Here is an 18,876-nt window from a genome sequence, read left to right on the forward strand (position 1 = left end):
TCATGTTGGGAAAACCCGAGAAGTCGCCGGCCTTTTGGCTCGGTTGCTAGGATACGGCGGGCATTGGAATGCGGATACGCTTGGTTGCTAGGGAAGACGGTAGCAGGTGGTGTGCAGCTACGCAGTTTGTAGGGGAGACGTCCACTACAACAGCTTGCTTTATTTTTTTCTTTCATTATGATATACTATACTGTATCCAGGTATACCTTGAGTTCTGGGGCTATATTTTCAGTTGTCATTCCCGATGGTGTGCCTAACCTTCGAGCACTATACACTTTTGTGGGGCGAGGTCATTTAAGTACATCCGTTGGGCAATATGATGGGTCGGGATTGTGATATACCAAACAGGGGTACCAATGTTTCCCAATCGGCTGTATGGCCTACTGTTACCACAACCCAGACACCAAGTACCCCAATAATATTTCCCTCAAGAAAATATATATAGTACATATCATTTTTGCCACTTGCCAGCCAATTGAGCTCGTGATGTTTGGTAGGGTCACACTGGATAACCACCTCACGTGTGTCCGGGCCGAGGCTCGAACCCTAATGTATGTGAGATTTTCGCACTTTACAGCTGTTTTTGAAGGTTCTATTTCACTGGATATTGGCCGCACTGGGATGGCCAACGGTTGGTGTAGAGTGTCGGCCGACAAGAACACGCTGGGTGTTTATGCACAGATGCACAATCTGGATCAGCCAGGAATAACTGGTAAATAAACTGACAATATTTGAGTGTATATGGAAACAAAGGTTTGTCGCCAACTAACACTTTCTATTAGCTCTGAATAAATTTCATCTCGTTATATCAAAATTTGGAGGGCGAAAATGGTTTTTATATTCATGAGGACTTAAAAGGGCAGTTACCCCTTCCTGGTGATATGTTCCAACGATCCCAATAGCAAATTCAATCTACCAGGAATGTGGCGTGTCTGAATGACCACATAACTGTTCCCTAAGTTTTTTGCCTGCCCAATAACCTCCCATTTCTCCTCACTAACTAACTAGTGTGATCCTGAGGGGGCGAGGCTTATCCCCCTGCTTTTGTCCCAGCCTCCTCACATCCTGAGGGGTTGATGGCATCTTGAGAACCTTTGTACAAATATTCTTAAACTGCATCTTATCGTGTGTTATCCTACTCTCAGTTCCCTCCGGCTGGTTCTCAGGGACTCCAAAAATCTATTACATTGTTCCTGCGCTGGAAACATTCCCGTTGTTCCTCGTCTCCCCTAACAGTAGGTCTGCTAATTTTCAGGATAGGACTCGTAGCAACAGATTTAAGTTGGATAAGTTTAGGTTTAGGAGGGAGATAGGAAGGAACTGGTTCACAAATAGGGTGGTAGACGAGTGGAACAAGCTTAGCAACATTGTAGTAAGTGCTGGAACGCTGGAAAGTTTTAAAAGGAGGCTAGATAGATTTATGGACGATAGAGTGGTAGTAGCTCTCGACGAGCTGCCATGCACAGGCCAACCGGCCTATTGCAGACTCCTTATGTTCTTATAATACTTGCTATTTAGATCTAAAACTTAAAATTTATTATCGTGTGTTGTCAACTTGAGGTAACCAGTGTTAGTTTACTACCACGGACGAAACTTTGAATATTATCTTATTACTCTCTTACAATGCTCTTCTAAATACATGAGATTAATCTAACATACTCTTAATCTAAGTCTTATAATTATAGAATATTTTTTTAGTTATGTTGATGTTGGTTGCTTAATATTGGTATTTTCGTTATATTCATGACATTCTGTGAACATATATTCCAGCTGGGGTGTGAAGGGCGACTCTGTTCTTTGAGGGGTCACACTGGATAACACCCTTCTCACGTGTGTCCGGGGCCGCGATTTTTATTTTCCTGAGGGCTTCCGTCATTTTGAACAAACGGTTCGCAATTCTTGAAGCGCGGCACCACTGTACAATCAGCTGGAGGCAGCAAGAATTCGTTCCATCTTGGCCGTGCTGACAAGGTTAGGTTAGGTTATTTGTTTGTACAGTATTAGTATCTATTACGTTAGGATATGCAATATTAAGCCAAGCATGACTGATCGTCTCTTATTCTCTCTTTCTTACGGAGTGTACAGTGGTGCCGCGCTTCAAAACACAGTGACGGCGCCGTTTGTTAAAAATAACTGAAGCCCTCGGGATAAAAAAAAAAACACTCGTTCGGGCCGAGGCTGGAACCCTTGACATATTAGTGGGAGTTATGCGCGTTACCGCAGGGAGGAGATGGGTTATCTAAAGGGAAGTCCCTACTAAAGCTTATTTGTAATATCAATGCCCAACATATAAAATAAGTAAACTAACAGCCGGTGAAGTGTGAATTGATAGTTGGAGGAAATGATAAATTAAAAAAAAAATTATCTGACATCAATTATGAAAGCAACAAACAACATTCCCAGGCACAGACATGAGGTGCACCACTTGCCGAGTGTACCCACATTGAGTGGTGGTAGTGTGCTGGGACCAATGTTCTTCGTTTGTTTTGTAAATGTTTCGTATCGTACCGTATCATATCACTTTGCCATTGAATCTCTCGCCAGCCTCTTGGGCAGTAAGTCTCTTCTTTGTTACAAATATTAGGTATGCACTGGCGGCTAACGAACCGATCAGTGGCGAAGAAGATAGTAAAATGTACCAGAAACTGCCAGTGTGCCTTCAGTAACTGAGCTCACACTTGGTGCTACCACAACAGAATCTAACCCCGTTATTACATCAGTTACTCTCACTGCAAAGAAATTCGCTTTAACTTAAGGATGTGACCTGTAGTGGGGCGGGGATCCGTTAGCTTCAGATGTCGACAGAGAAATGACCTTTGAGGTGTTTTTAAACTTGTATTAAATCGTCCCCTGTCCGGTCTATCATCTAAACCAGGCAGCTGGAGGCGTTCTAACCTTGGTAGTAATGAAGTAATTGTCGACAATTAACTAACCCCCGACCATCTGACTGCCCCGAACGCGCAGTAACATAAGTGTAAAAAAAGAAAAAAAAAAAAAGATAAAGGGATAAGGAGTAAGTACGTGGAGAGTAGGGAGCGGGCGGCGGGTAGAGATTAGTGCTACAACTACGAAGGTCACGACCGTCACGTCCGTCAAGATATACATATCCTATGAATTCTGAGACAGTAGAAAGATGGCTCACTCCAATGGGCCGCAGACATAGTCCCCCCCCCCACCACCACCACCACCACCAACGTAAACATAATAATTACCAGACAAGGAATAAATGGAGGAAGACCAAGAATTCGGCAAAATCTCGTTTCTTCTATTGTTTTCATATTTTATTGCAACTGCAATGAGGCCCCGTTACTGTGCAGCTATTAATTGCTCTTGCAACTCTGTAAGGAGCAGAAACCTGTCTCGATTTCCGAAAGTTAAGTGATTTCGTCTCAAATTATTATTATTTTTTTTTTTGCGCCACTGATCGGCATGTTGGGCGGTCGGTCACTTCTCATACGCACCGTTCGCAAGTACTGGGCATGTACTGGCTCATGAATATATCGCCGATATAATATCGGAACTTGCTCCAGTGCTGGACAAGTCTGGCCTTGAATGAGCTCACAATCGGTCAATCGGTGCCGTCACAACACTGGCAGATTGTTCTTCCAAGAGTCCAAAATTTTCACTTCGAAAAAGTTTGCCCAGAGAGTTTTCTGGACTTGTGGCTTCTTCAACCTTGAACTGTGACGTCCGCCAGCTCCAGGTATGTACATTCGACCGCGTAGTGCCTTCTGAGATGTCTATACACTTAGATTAGGTCGCCCCCTCGCCCGTCTGAAGTATAAGCGAGGTAGTTGTAGGCGTTCTAATCTCTTTTGGTAACTGAGGTTCCGTAGATTGCAGACACCAGTCTGGTGGCCCTCCTTTGGACATTTCAATCAATTGACAGTCTCTAGCATACCTTGGGGACCAGACGAGGAAGCGCCTCACTCATGAAGATCGTGACGAGCGACGGACCACCCAGATATCTAAAGGACCTAAATATATACTGCTAATGAATATGATGTATTTCTTTGTGTACGAACTTTCTGTCCTGCATGACAGTGAACAGCGACATCAACCCACACGAATCTGACCTATATATACTGCTAATGAATATGATCTATTCCTTTGTGCATGAACGTGTGGGGTTCAGGATTGTTTGGTTCACACTCGGGATGGAATGGAGAAAGGAAACTCACAATGTGCTCTCTATATACATGTTGTATTGGATGTACAATGCAGCTTGGTGCTGGGAAGGCAGCATGGTTACAAGCGTGATGTAGAGAGAGCTGGTTGGTGAGGACGCTCAGAGAAGGACAGCTTGTGGGTCGCCATGCTCGCCGGCGGGAGAGAGAGGACCGCCAGGCAGGCGGAGGAGGAGCGAGGGCCGCCAGGCAGCGGCGGAGGAGGAGGAGGTGTTGCTAGCTGTTGGTGGAGGTAGAAAGAGACAGGTCACCACGAGGTCAGGTCTTAAATAGCGGGGGTAGGCGTGGCTTAGTAGTTGACCCTCGCTCCGTGATGTATGGCGGCGCTGGTTGACCTAGACCACGAGGCATACACTGGGGAATTGGTGGGGTCGGCTACTCAGCGACAAACAGCGTTTGTAGGGGAGAAATCCACTACAAACGTCTGTCCTGCGTGGCAGTGAGAAGTGATACCACCCTCGGTGTCAAGAACCTGACTGTACTCCGAGCTTTGTCAAATGTGTTAAACTAATTAAACTTAAAAGACAATAGTTTCGTTGCCCGATTCACCTTCTCACAATGGCCCGAGAACTCTAAGTTCATTGTTGACATACACACTCAGGGTCCTTTTCACATTCGGTCTCAATTAATGTAGTTTCTTCGTCTTGCTGGGATATGTGATACGCCTCTTTACTGTTGGTGCGACCCAGGTGCATCCTTTTGCACTTCGTTATATTGAATTTTAGCTGCCATTTCTTCGAAAATTCTTGAAGCTCAGAAATCTTTCTGTAGCTCTTCACAGTCTGTTTGGTTCTTAATTTCCCTAAATAATCTGAAAACATTTATATGGATGAGTGGATTTTCTTGTAGTTAGTTAATAAACTAATGTAGTTAAATACTAACCTACACTGGTTAGGTAATTTTTTTATGTAAATGTCTAGATCCGTCGCTGGAAATTTTTTAGCCTGCACACCCGTATACAGTACCTGCATAGTTTATAATTTTATACAGTGCATGGCAATTTCATTGAATAAATATTATTATTGTTACTATTATTCCAACTTGGAATAATGTCGCCTGATCTTCAAACTTTTTCCTCTGTGGGAGCGCAATATTAAAACCTAGTCTTTAATTTACAGCAATACAATGATAGTTGTGTAGTTTTGAAGCTATGCGGTATTGTATATTTTTTTAAATCGTTGGTCATCAATAAACTTGCGAGCTCAGTAAAAGATGTGAAAAAGTGGTGACCACTGCCAACTCTGTTAACAACTTTTAAATACTGAGATGTTCTTTATATTACTACTAAAACGGTAGTTTATTTATATCATGTTCGGCACAATGGGCTCGATGTGTTTTATACTTTCCAGCCGCGTCTATGCAGAGACGCTCGAGTCCTGAGTGAGTGCGTGAGTCAGCACCACGAGAGTCGAGACTCAATAGTAGACTCGATCACTCGAGTGGACGTCTCGGACAGTGTAGCCAAGAACACAGGCGAGGGTAGAGGTGTGTTATCCTGCGCCTTAAGTCCTCGACTCCAAGCTAAGACAAAAGCAAGTTCCTCTCATCCATACACACTGGTTATTGCTTTAATATGGTGTGCTTCATTTCTGTTAGATAACCAAGTTAGATAACCAAGTTGTATGTTTATTTTGATAATGTTTTTGTTTTGTGAACACGAATATATTTTGATTTTGTGGAATGTTTTAATACTTGAAGACACGTGTATACATGATACGGGTGTGTATATGACACCTTAGTCATGTGTACGTGATACTTGAGCCCTGAGGTAATGTGTACATAAATCTTGGTGATGTGTACTTTTGTACATGATACATGAGTTGATGTGTTACGTGAAGCCACTTGTTCCCTCCATGAGGGCGGCTCAGGGCGCATCTATCAAACACGCACGCACGACAACAAACAAGAAAATAGCGTCCTCAAGATCCCGTCATAGATGCTTTTTTTTTTTTTTTTTAAGTTTAACAAATTTATTGACAGCTTGGAGTACAGTTTGCCTATTCTGAGTAATTCAGTCAGGTCTTGACACTGAGGGTGGTATCACTTCTCTGCCACGCAGGACAAAGGTTCATAACAGTTCATATTCAGAACAGTATATATAGGTCAGAGTCATGTGGGTGATGTCACTGTTCACTGCCATGCAGGACAGTGGTTCATATACATTGGACGTCATATTCTAATTGAAGACTAATCAGTGTGGGCTAGCAAATTTTGGATAAACAGCAAGAATGTCCTCAAGCACTCCCGATTCAATGTTGTAATTACAAAGTTCATGACATTCAGGAGCCAGGTGCATGCCCAGTACTTGCCAACAGTGAGTAACAGAGAGGGCCACCAGACTGGTGCCTGCACTTCGGCACCTCGGCTACTCTGAGAGATTGGAGCGCCTGAACTTGCCTAGCTTATACTACAGACGGGCAAAGGGTGACCTAGTTGAGGTGTATAAGCATCTCAGGGGGCACTACACAGTCGAGTGTCCTTACTTGGAACTGGCGGACGCTCGTCCCACAAGGGATCACAGCTCAAGATTGAAGAAGCCGCAAGTCGAGAAAACTGTGAGGGTAAACTTTTTCGGAGTGAGGGTTGTAAACTCTTGGAACAATCTACCAGAAAGTGTTGTGACGGCACCGAGTGTGAGCTCTTTCAAGACAAGGCTTGACCCATACTGGAGCGGGTTCAGGTACATCCAGGAGCCGGTGCATGCCCAGTACTTGCCAACAGTGCGTGACAGAGATGTGACCGATCGCCCGGGCGGCTAGCGAGCCGAACTTTTGGTGAAGATAAAAGAAAAGGAAAAGTAATCAGAGACGTGACTGATCGCCCAAGCGGCTAACGAGCCGATCAGTGGTGAAGAGGATAAAAATAAAAAGCAAAAGTGACCGATCGCCCAAGAGGCTAACGAGCCGATCAATTGGTGAAGAGGATAAAAGAATAAGAAAAGTAACAAAGATGTGGCCGATCGCCCAAGCGGCTAACGAGCCGATTAGCGGTGAAGAGGATAAAAGTAAAGGAAAAGTAATCAGAGACTTGGGGAATGAGGCAGCAGATGGCCTTGCCAAGACTGGCTGCAACAAGGCCACACCTGACTACGTTGTTCCTCGAACACTTTTACAGCTTAGAACCCAAATTCGCCGCAAACAGAGAGAAGCTCGGGAAGCAGCCATTCCCCTAGTACGATGTCCTCTGTAAACTTCCTGACCTCTCGTATGTCTATGGGAAAGAGTCGCGGAAAGGGGACGTGATTGCTGCCCGTATCATCATTGGGTATGACTTTGCTTGGGAGATTGGTATCCCCGCATCCCCTGAGCAACGCTCTTGTGCAATATGCAGAAGACCCGACAGCCGCACCCTTGTCCACTACCTCCTAAGATGTCCCCACACACAACGCTTCCGTGACGCCTGCTGGACCACCACTCCTATGTAAATAACCCCTGCCTTAGGCTTTAGTAAGCCCCTTTATAATATACTGAATATACTTGTCACACTTGCCAGATGCTTCTGGTGTTATTGTACCGAGTGACAGCACTAGGATCCCGCTTCCTCTATCAAGGAATAAACAATTGAAATTGAATCAGAGACGTGACCAATCGCCCAAGCGGCCAACGAGCCGATCAGTGGTGAAGAGGATAACAGAAAAAGAAAAGATACAATAAGCTAGGTGGCCTGAAGTCTTTGACAGTGTCACATTCAATAATATAGTGTTCAAGTGTATGCTTTAAAGGTTTATCACAAAATTTACATGCTGAGTGTTCCGGTATGGGTACAGCGTTACTAATTTGCCAGATGTGTCTGTATCCTAGCCTAATTCTGGCCACTACTATATCACATTGTCTAGTTCTGTCCTTATGCTGGCCATAACGGTATCTCCTGTCACAAAATTTGTCGTATTTACTAATGCTACAACTGCCAGGACTCTGCATTTCTCAGTTCTTCTAGATCATAGTTCATAATTCTGACGAATGTTTTTAAGTACAGCAATGGACAGGCCAAGGTCACGGTCAACATTTTCTTTCGAACATGCTTCGCGAGTCTATCAGCAGTCATGAAACCTAATTCCAACATGGGACGGAATCCACACAATTTCGACACTAGAGTTGTTCTCATTGGCAGTTATCACATTTATTTTAATATTATATACAGCTTCAGACATAGAACCTGATGGGCTCTTCATTTATTTCAAAGCACTTTGAGAGTCATAGAATATCACCCCACCTCCATTTTCTTTAAGATAGCTAAGTAGATTCCATTTAGTTCAGTTTGTGTTGTGCTGGCCCAAGTTGTTCAGCCTTTGCTTGTTTGACACTATCATCTCTTTTTCTTTATATATTACAATTGCACAGCCTGTTCTACCTGTGTTTGTCTTCACAGAACCATCAGTAAAAGCATAACATTCACTTGATTTAATACTCTCTGTGTGTGTGTTAATATTTTCTAGTGCGACACATCTCATCACATCGGTGTTTAACATCTGCTTACTACCAACAGGGGTATAATTAATAGGAACTGGTATATCCAGCCAAGGAGGAGTGGCATTAATGAGTTCGTCTGGGGTGATTAGGACATTCAGTTTCAAGAGATCTGCAACACTTTTATGAAGCCACGCCCCAAAGAGAGTCTTTTGTGGAAGGTTAGCGAGATAGTCGGGATTACTTAGATAGAACATCAACTCAGTTTGAGCTGTAGTTTGGGGACCATTGTTCTTCAAAACTTTGACGCAAAACATCGTAATTAAGTAGAGCTATCCTCTCAGATAGGGAGGGCAGTCCGAGCTCTTTCCTCATGTTTACAATTCTGGAACTGTTAATGTATCTTAAAAACATCACATAAACTAACCAGCGAAAGCTACACCCTCTCGTATATATATATATATATATATATATATATATATATATATATATATATATATATATATAGTGGAAGAAGGGGAATTTTTGGATACTAAAGTATGCGGGAACGTTTTGACACACCATTACTGTCATGTGTTTCAGAGAAGACTTTATTTTTGAAGTGGGGAAATTAATGAATTAATAAGAAGGTGCCGTTCTGTTATGTTTGTGTGTGTTTGGTTTTCCAGAATTGTGTATTCGTAGCGGAAAGTGAAGAAAAATGACGCAGAGGATATGCATAGTGGTGGTGGTGGCTGTCATCCAACAGAATTTTGTAGCCGAAGGTCAAGGTAAAACAGAAAAACAAAGTGATATTCTCGGTCTCTGTATTGTACCAAGTTGTGACTGTTAAATTATTTTTGTATGTTAGGTTAGCGGATCTCTTAAAGATTATGAGCCCCCAGCTTATTTCACCAGATGATTAATGAACCTAACCAAATATAGTCTAATCTAACCTAACCTAACTTAATCTAACCTCAACTAATAAAATCTAACCTTTTATAATTTAATCTACACTAACCTGATCCCCATTTAACATTAGAGGGTGTTTAATCATTAGGTGAAATATGCTGGTGTTCCTAACCTTCACGAGATCCAGGTTAGCTTAGCTTTAGGTTTGGTTAAGTTAGGTTAGTTGTGGTGATATTAAGTATGGTTTGCGAGGTAAGATAACGCTAAGTTTGGTTAGGATAAGTCAGGTGATGTTAAGTATGGGTTGCTAGGTAAGATGAGGCTAGGTTTGGTTAGGTTAAGTCAGGTGATGTTAAGTATGGGTTGCTAGGTAAGATGAGGCTAGGTTTGGTTAGGTTAAGTCAAGTGATGTTAATTTTTTTTCGTTTTATCCTCTTCGCCACTGATCGGCTTGTTAGCCGCTTGGGCGATCGGTCACGTCTCTTTTCATTTATATTCTTCACCAAAAGATCGGCTCGCTCGCCGCCCGGGCGATCGGTCACGTCTCTGTCACGCACTGTTGGCAAGGTAAGATGAGGCTAGGTTTGGTTAAGTTAGGGGGACGACAGGATGTGTTGAAGATACCGACAGGATGTGTTGAAGGTACCGGTATGATTATAATAAGTATCACCAACTTCTATCCTTCAGCAGTTGTTTGTCTCACTGGCGAGTTTTAGCAAACGACTAATGTTAGCCTACTACACTTAATCTACCCTAGCCATAATACATCAGTCCTACGCTAACTAACCTAGACTTAATATAACCCAGTCTTAACCTAACCTCCCCAGTCCTACCCTAACCCAACCTAATCTAAACTCACTCGGGGAAACGTGTGGTAAAGTGTTACAGTAGTAGGGCGGAGAATGGTAGCTTTCTGTGGTAGATTTTGTACGCGTATAAAACTTCCTCATAATAAAAAAAACATAGCTTTATTTTCTGTGGTGTTTAATAATTGGTATTAAGCAAATGAACTCACTTTAACCTGCTTAACGAACTGAAGCAATGGAGTGCAGAAATATTGTACGGTACAGTATATACACCTTGTTCGGCAATAAGCATACGTATAAACTGTAAAGGTTTTGTTGGGCTGTCCTTGGTGGAATTACTTTTTGTTTATCATTGTTTGTATACCTCTACTGTCTATGCACGTTGTTTGTAAACCTCTACTGTATGTACGTTGTTTGTAAACCTCTACTGTATGTACGTTGTTTGTATGGCTACACTGTGTACTGTATGTTGTTTGAATACCTGCACTGTCATGTATTTGTATACCTTCACTGTCTATGTTTTTGTATATCTTCACTGTCTATGTATTTGTATACCTACACTGCCATGTACACCGTTTATATACCTTTACTATCTTATTACTGTATGTCTGCATATCTGTTGAAGTTTATTCTTCATTCAGACACATTAAAATATGCCGAATGCAATAGGATATTTTACTGAAATCATAAACAGAATAAATTTAATCATCACTCACATACAGCTTAGATAAATTTCCAGCAACGATAATGGTCTCCCTCTCATACACTGTTATTTTACACATATATCAGTGAGAACGAATTTCAAACCCATTCAGTCTGTGGAGGCTAACCTGCTTTCATTGCAGTTGCACTTCTATCTCTACTCGTGCTCGGAACATCTTGAATATTGTGTCTATCTTCAATGCTAAGCAAAGACTATATATAGTCTTATATAGTTTTTGAATGTTAACAGGGATAGGGTCATCTACATCCATTGTTGTAGTGTCACAGTCTTTACCTAAATGGAATCCTTTTTTCTCTTACCCCAATTAAAAAAAAAAAAAAAAATATATATATATATATATATATATATATATATATATATATATATATATATATATATATATATATATATATATATATATATATAACGGTGTTCTTTCTACAATTTAGATTGTGAAAATATTATGATTCAAAACGGCAATACAAATAAGATTGCTACTAGGCCTACAACCGAATGTTTATTGCAACCGTACTGAAGAACAATTTTAAACTTATTTACTCCAATTACCAGTAGTATTCCACAACAATGGCGATATAAGAACTGAGACTAACACTCAATATATCATTGTTCGCCATTGCAGTAATTCACTATTACGCATTGCTTATACCGTATATTGTAATTTTCACCATCAACACGTAAGGTTGATGTTTCATATTTTTACCAATCAATACCTTTAATCTCATGTACTGAAAATTAACATAACCGGTAATTTATGGGTGAACAGAAATAAAGTCACATGACTTGTACACATTGACAACACAATATTTATATGATGGCATTGCACGTAAGTTAGGTTTTTCCGTGCCTTTTTTCTGTGAATTTCTTTCCTGTGACTTTTTTCCTGGATTCAATACATGTACCCGCTTCACCCCTTACCTCGTTTTTCTAATTCACTACAGCAGGACACCAACTGATCAACTGTAAGCTTACGGGACTATACAGCCGGAGTGATCTTAACATCAACAAAATTCTCAATATTTCATAGTTAAAAAATCACAATTAAAACTTATACTCTTGTACTTACTTTTCCCTTTTATAAGCCACTCACGTAAAGACATTTTTGGTTTTCAGAACGGGAAACAAGTTTTTCAAGAAAGTTGTCAGAACTCACACCTCTTCACCCATACACCATTATGGGATAACCAAGCCCTAAGCCCATATAAAACAACGATAGGCTATTTCTCTGCTGAAACCGTTATCATGTTATCATAAATGCACAAGCAGCAGCAGAACGGATTGGAATGAAACAAGAACCCTGTTACAAGGAACGTATTACCTACTCTTCAAGTTAACACAGAATGCAAACTTAATGTAATTTTTCTTCAAATATCAATGTTTTTCTTGTGCATAAAAAGAAAAACTTGAAAGGTTTATGAGTTATTACGCTGTAGATTGTGCAATTCGATAAAATAACTTCCGGTCATCTTGTGTCAGTTGTGAAGAAATTGTTTTGTTAAAAATGTTGTGTTGAAAACCACAAATACTGTAAATACATACTTAAGCTAATAGAAACTAAGTGCAAAATTTTCCACCTTTTTTATAATAGGTGAAAATTCAAATTGTTCCGTTAAACAGGGAAATTGTACCGCTTAAGAGCAAATTGTACTGAAAATGGCATTTTTATCGAAATGTAGGACAGCAGTATCGTTATCCTCAAATCGTACAATTTGGTACAATTGTACCACAGGTGGCGACACTGCTTGAAGTCTCTCTCTCGTACAAATAAGCATCAACTGCTGAAGGTTGTAAATACAAGGTTATATACGTACAGTATACAGTTCTTGCATTATTCTTGGAACAAAATTTTCTACTAGTTTGATAGTCACCAATGATTTTTGGTTATGTGTTTGGGGATGATATTGTAAAGGAAATCCGGTATTCAGAATCTGAAGTGATAATGAATACATTTATATTTATGCTATTGCGTCTTTACACTTACCTATAACCCTGAGCTTAATATTTTGCTATTAGTAGGTAGGGTAGGTAAGGTTAATCTTGAGATAGAATAGTTTATGTTAAAGCTAGTTTAGGTTCGGTTAACTTATATGAGGTAGGTTAGTTTACGTAAAGAGCTAGGTTAGGTTAATTTATAAGAGCTAGGTTTTGTTAGATTAGGTAAAGAAAGTTATGTTAGATTCCTGCTAGAGATGTAGGATTTAGTGATTTATTAACTCTTGTGATTGGCAGACTGGCACCTACTTGATGCAGCCATGGCAGCTATCAAGAACAATAACAATTTCAAGCTAAGCAATCTTTTCTTGCGAGGACTGAAACCCAACACCGAGAGATCAGGTACGATATTTTCTTGTATTTACCTGTCTTTAGTATGTTAGTTTACCTATTTACCTGTCTTTAGTATGTTAGTTTACCTGTCTATTATTAGTTTACTATGTTTAGTGTTAGTTTACTTGTGTCGGACACACCCCATTTCGTCACCAATCCGTTTCGTCACTACCCCGGTTCGTCACCAAAACCCCACCCATTTCGTCACCAATATCAAATCCATCTCGTCACCACAAACAGTCGCTGGTATTAGTGACAAATTGTAAGGTATTATTTTACACGAATATAAATTACACATGTATACAGACTACTCGAGAAGTATTGTGTTATTGTTATACACGAATATTAATTATTTAATAAAGAAAACGATTAAAACATTGGTAAATAAACAAAATACAGAACAAATGAAAAATTATTGTTATTATTATACACGAATATTAATTTTTTAATAAAGACAACGATTCAAATTGGGTGAATAAACAAAATACAGTACAAATGAAGGTGATGTGGCACCAGCACATAAACCACCGAGCAGCAAAGAACAATCTCGCTCTACCCTCTTCTTCACATTGTTGATTTGCAATCACAACTTGTTGCTGAGCACAAGCTAAAATCGTGCACAAGAAAAGCAAATCATGACCAACAAGTCCATCTCTGTCCATCTCTGGAAGCTCTGGGATGAATATGAAGAAAAAATATCACCACTTCTAATTACCTAAAAAAAATTGTCATTGTCTTCTGCCAAGCTTACATGAGTAAATTTTAGTCTCACATATTGTTTGAGTGAAATGATTGCAGGCGTATTAACAATGTTTTTGTATTTTTTTTCGTTTTAGTCTTTAATAAATTGTTTAAGTGAGATGCTTGTATGAGTAATATCGTTATTATTTTCTTATTTTCGTCTTTAATAAATTGTCTTAGTGAGATGCTTGCATGATCCAATGTACTGTTATGTCGAGGCATAATTTCGTAATATAATTTTGTAAATGAGGTGTTTCGATTAAACATTGTTAAATATTACCGGGCCACAAAGCATGCCCAGTACTTGCCAACAGTGCGTAACAGAGACGTGACCGATCGCCCAAGCGGCTAACGAGCCGATCAGTGATGAAGAGGATAAAAGTAAAAAAGTAAAAGTTCACACATTTAAGTGAGATGATTGCAGGCGTATTAACAATGTTTTTATTTTTTATTTATATTTTATTTTAGTCTCACATATTGTCTTAGTATTTTTTTTTTCTATCCTAAGCAACAGTTATGTTCGTGTATATAATAATTATTGTTTTAGTGAACTGATTGCAGGCGTGTTAACAATGTTATTATTTTATATTTTCGTCTTTAATTAATTGTCTTAAGTGTTTTTTTATATTTTCTATCCCAAACAGTTATTTTCATGTACTGTACTGTACAGTATATATTGATGGGAATGAACGCGGTGACGAAGCGGGAAAAGCAGTGGTGTTGAAACAGGTTAAAAACAATGGTGACGAAATGGGTATACTCTCTTGTGTCTAGTGTGTTAGTTTACTTGTGTTTAGTGGAAGTTTACTTGTGTTTAGTGTTAGTTTAATTGTGTTTAATGTGTTAGTTTACCTTTGTTTAGTGTTAGTTTACTTGTGTTTAATTTGTTAGTTTACCTGTGTTAAGTTTAGTGTTAGTTTATGTTTAGTATGTTAGTTTACCTGTATTTAGTGTTAGTTTACTTAAGTTTAGTGTATTAAATTACTTATGTTTTGTGTTAATTTACTTGTTTCGTGTGTTAGTTTACTTGTGTTTAGTGCGTTAGTTTACTTGTGTTTAGTATGCTAGTTTACCTGGCTAGTGTTACTTTACTTTTTTTACTTTTATCCTCTTCGCCACTGATCGGCTTGTTAGCCGCTTGGGCGATCGGTCACGTCTCTTTTCATTTATATTCTTCACCAAAAGATCGGCTCGCTAGCCGCCCGGGCGATCGGTCACGTCTCTGTCACGCACTGTTGGCAAATACTGGGCATGCACCGGCTCCTGAATGTACCTGAACCCGCTCCAGTGTTGGTCAAGTCTTCTCTTGAAAGAGCTCACACTCGGTGCCGTCACAACACTCTCTGGTAGATTGTTCCAAGAGTTTACAACCCTCACTCCGAAAAAGTTTGCCCTCACGGTTTTCTGGACTTGCGGCTTCTTCAATCTTGAGCTGTGACCCCTTGTGGGGCGAGCGTCCGCCAGCTCCAAGTAAGGACACTCAACTGAGTAGTGCCCCCTGAGATGCTTATACACCTCAACTAGGTCCCCCCTTGCCCGTCTGTAGTATAAGCTAGGCAAGTTCAGGCGCTCCAATCTCTCAGGGTAGCTGAGGTGCCGAAGTGCAGGCACCAGTTTGGTGGCCCTCCTTTGAACATTTTCAACCAACTGACAGTCCCTAGCATATCTCGGGAACCAGATGGGGTGACAGTACTCCAGATGGGGAAGCACTTCACTCCTGAAGATCGTCACGAGGGACGGACCGTCTGGATATCTGAACGACCTTCTTATAAGACCCAATAATTTATTTGCCTGATTTACCTTCTTCTCACAATGGCCCGAGAACTTCAGCTCATTGTCAACATACACACCTAGGTCCTTCTCACACACAGTCTCAACTAGTGCATTTTCTTCATCCCGTTGGGACATATGATACGCCTCCTTACCGTTGGTACGCCCCAGGTGCATCCTCTTACACTTCGTGACATTGAATCTCAGCAGCCATTTCTTCGACCATTCCTGGAGCCCACAGAGGTCCTTCTGCAGCTCTTCACAGTCCGCTTGGTTCTTAATTTCCCGAAATAACTTGCCATCATCGGCAAACATTTGTATGGAGGAGTGTACAACGTCAGGCATGTCATTTATGAAACAAACAATCAACAGCGGGCCCAATACACTACCCTGCGGTACCCCACTTGTTTCAGGTACAGATGACGATTTCGTGCCATTAATCACCACACACTGTTTGCGGTCATGTAGAAAGTCTTCTATCCACGCTAGGACATTTCCCCGAATTCCGTACCCTTCCAGTTTGATTTTCAGCCTTTCGTGGGGTACACTGTCGAAAGCCTTGGCAAAATCTAGGTAAATATTGTCGATATTACCACCCCGTTCTAGAATATGGGTCCAAATATCCAATACCTTGAGCAATTGTGTTAAGCAAGAGCGCCCCGGCATAAAACTGTGTTGGCAATCTTTTACAAGGTTGTTTCGTAGTAGATGTTCCATCGCGGCATCTCTGATAATACTCTCAAGTACTTTACATATTATGCTGGTCAGGCTCACCGGTCTATAGTTGTTCGTGGAGTGACTATCGCCCTTCTTGAAGATAGGACTCACATAAGCCACTTTCCATGCACTGGGGACCATTTGTTCATCCAGGCATTTACAAAACAGAATCTTGAGGGGCTCTGCAAGCTCGTTGCACAACTCTCTTAGCACTCTAGGATGCACCATGTCAGGTCCGGGACTCTTATGGACCTTTAGCCTGGACAGTTTATTTCTAATACCCTCTTCTGTGAACACAATGTGGGTCAGTGCTGTGTCGAACCGTCTGTCCTCAAACGCAGGAAGGTTAGTTGCATCCTCTCTTGTGAACACTGAGGAAAAGAAGCTGTTCAATGCCTCAGCTTTATCCTGGTCAGAATCTGCGTAACTACCATCTTCAAGCCTCAGGTCTGATACTCCTACTCGCGTTTTCAATTTCGACTTTGCATAGCGGTAAAACGCCTTTGGGTTTGACTTGACCTCGCGTGCAACCAGCCTCTGGAACTCCTTTTCAGCCCTCCTACACTCTATCTTTGCTTGGTTTCTGGCTCTTGCATACATCCTCCTGTCTTGCTCATCGTTTGACCCAACCCACGTCTTGAATTTCTGGGTTTTCTTCTTAATTTTGTCGACCGCCGCATGGTTCATGTGTAGGGATCCCCTCGTATTCCTAGAAGCACTGGGTTTGGTCTTGGGTATATATTTATCGATCAAATGGGTCATTTTACTAGTTATGATATTCAGCGTAGTGTCTGCGTTCTTGTACCTTAATAAGTCAGGCCAGTTGATACCCCTCATCTCTTCCCTCATCCCATTGTAATTTCCCTTGTAATATTTGCACCTTGGCCTGGCCTTATCTTGAACTAGGTAACAGTTAAATCTGAATGACAACACTGTATGGTGACTGGTGCCAACTGGGGCAAGGTGTTCCAGTTTGGCCACCATACCCTCCTCGTTTGTTATGATGAGGTCAAGTGGCTTGGGTGTTTGCTCCCCTCTGTAATGTGTCGGGTCTCTCACATGTTGGAACAGAAAATTATCTCTCAGAGTTTCTACAAAAAGAGTAGCAGGATTATTCAAGTCATTCGGGGTGGACTCGTTTCTCCAGTCGATGTCGCCATAGTTAAAGTCCCCCATGATAAGGAGGTGGCTGGGGTTGAGCATCGCCGCATTGTTTATTAAGGTTCTTAAGTTCCTTTGATTTAGTGGGCCACAGTTTGGGGATCTGTAGATACACCCGACGATAAGTAAGTCCCCTCCCTTTAATTTAATTTTACACCACTTGGACTCTTCAAAAACATCCTCTCCCTGTACCCTCGCCTGGCTGGCTCTAAGGTCTTGCCTAGCGTAGATAACCACACCCCTCCTGCAGGATTCTTGAGTTAGGTTCGTAAATGAGTCATATCCAGCAATACTGAACTCACATTCCTCTGGGTCGATTCTCCTGTTCTTGTACAACAGTTCTACAACTCCTACAATATCTGGTTGGTGTACTCTTAGTAGTGTTTCAAACTCCTCTCTCTTATCAAGGAACGTGTCAGTATTAGTGTACATGACATTCAAGCCAGAATTTGTTCTCGGTAACGTCTCTGCTCTTAGTAATAAACCCGCTCCACCCACATTCTCAGAAGCTGCAGCATTTGCTAAGTACACTGTATTTTGCAGGGTGTGGTTAAAAATGTCATTGTTTACACGGCGCTCGTTCCCTCCTGTCCGGTAGGCTGAGCTGGTGCCGCCTCCCGGGTGGGGGGTTGAGTGGGTGGAGGGTGCACTGCTGCCCCCTGGCCCTGTGTCGGCACACTTGTTTCCACTACCCTCCCCCTGAGTATAACCCATGTGCACCTGTCCCCGTTCCTCCTCGACTCCTCCCTCTTCTGCTTCAAGTCCTGCAGGAGCTTCTTGTGCTGTTCCCTCTGCATTACCGTGCGGTCTGGGTGAATAAATACATCCCGAAATGCCTCGCTCCTTGCTAAGTTTTTTGCCTGCCGAATAACTTGCCATTTCTCCTCCTCACTCCCTAGTGTGATCCTGAGGGGGCGAGGCTTAGCCCCCTGCTTTTGTCCCAGCCTCCTCACATCCTGAGGGGTTGCTGGAATCTTCAGAACCTCTGTGCAAATATTTTGAAACAGCACCTTGTCGTGTGTTTCCTTACTCACAGTTCCCTCCGCCTGGCTCTCGGTGACTCCAAAAACTATTACATTGTTCCTGCGCTGGAGCCGTTCCTGGTGTTCCTCCTCTCCCCTAACAGTAGGTCCGTTAATTTTCATTTCTTC

At 41.5% G+C, this 18,876-nt stretch overlaps 1 protein-coding gene across 4 annotated transcripts in view; it reads left to right on the plus strand.

Annotated features, from left to right (window-relative positions):
- Positions 1–5,631: 5,631 nt before the first annotated feature.
- LOC121864261 (adhesion G protein-coupled receptor L1-like) overlaps positions 5,632–18,876 on the plus strand; it is a 39,126-nt gene continuing 25,881 nt past the window's right edge. For 2 of the 4 annotated variants that reach the window (XM_042363347.1, XM_042363346.1), the window contains exons 1-3: positions 5,632–5,719; positions 9,262–9,363; positions 13,241–13,345. In XM_042363347.1, coding sequence (XP_042219281.1) covers positions 9,294–9,363; positions 13,241–13,345 — 175 coding nt within the window. In that variant the 5' untranslated portion in view covers positions 5,632–5,719; positions 9,262–9,293. The remainder of the gene's footprint in view (positions 5,720–9,261; positions 9,364–13,240; positions 13,346–18,876) is intronic. The other 2 variants (XM_042363343.1, XM_042363344.1) reach the window with 2 other exon arrangements.

Source organism: Homarus americanus, unplaced genomic scaffold, assembly GCF_018991925.1.
Source record: "Homarus americanus isolate GMGI-L3 unplaced genomic scaffold, GMGI_Hamer_2.0 scaffold26351, whole genome shotgun sequence".
In the NCBI taxonomy this organism is placed as follows: Eukaryota; Metazoa; Arthropoda; class Malacostraca; order Decapoda; family Nephropidae; genus Homarus; species Homarus americanus.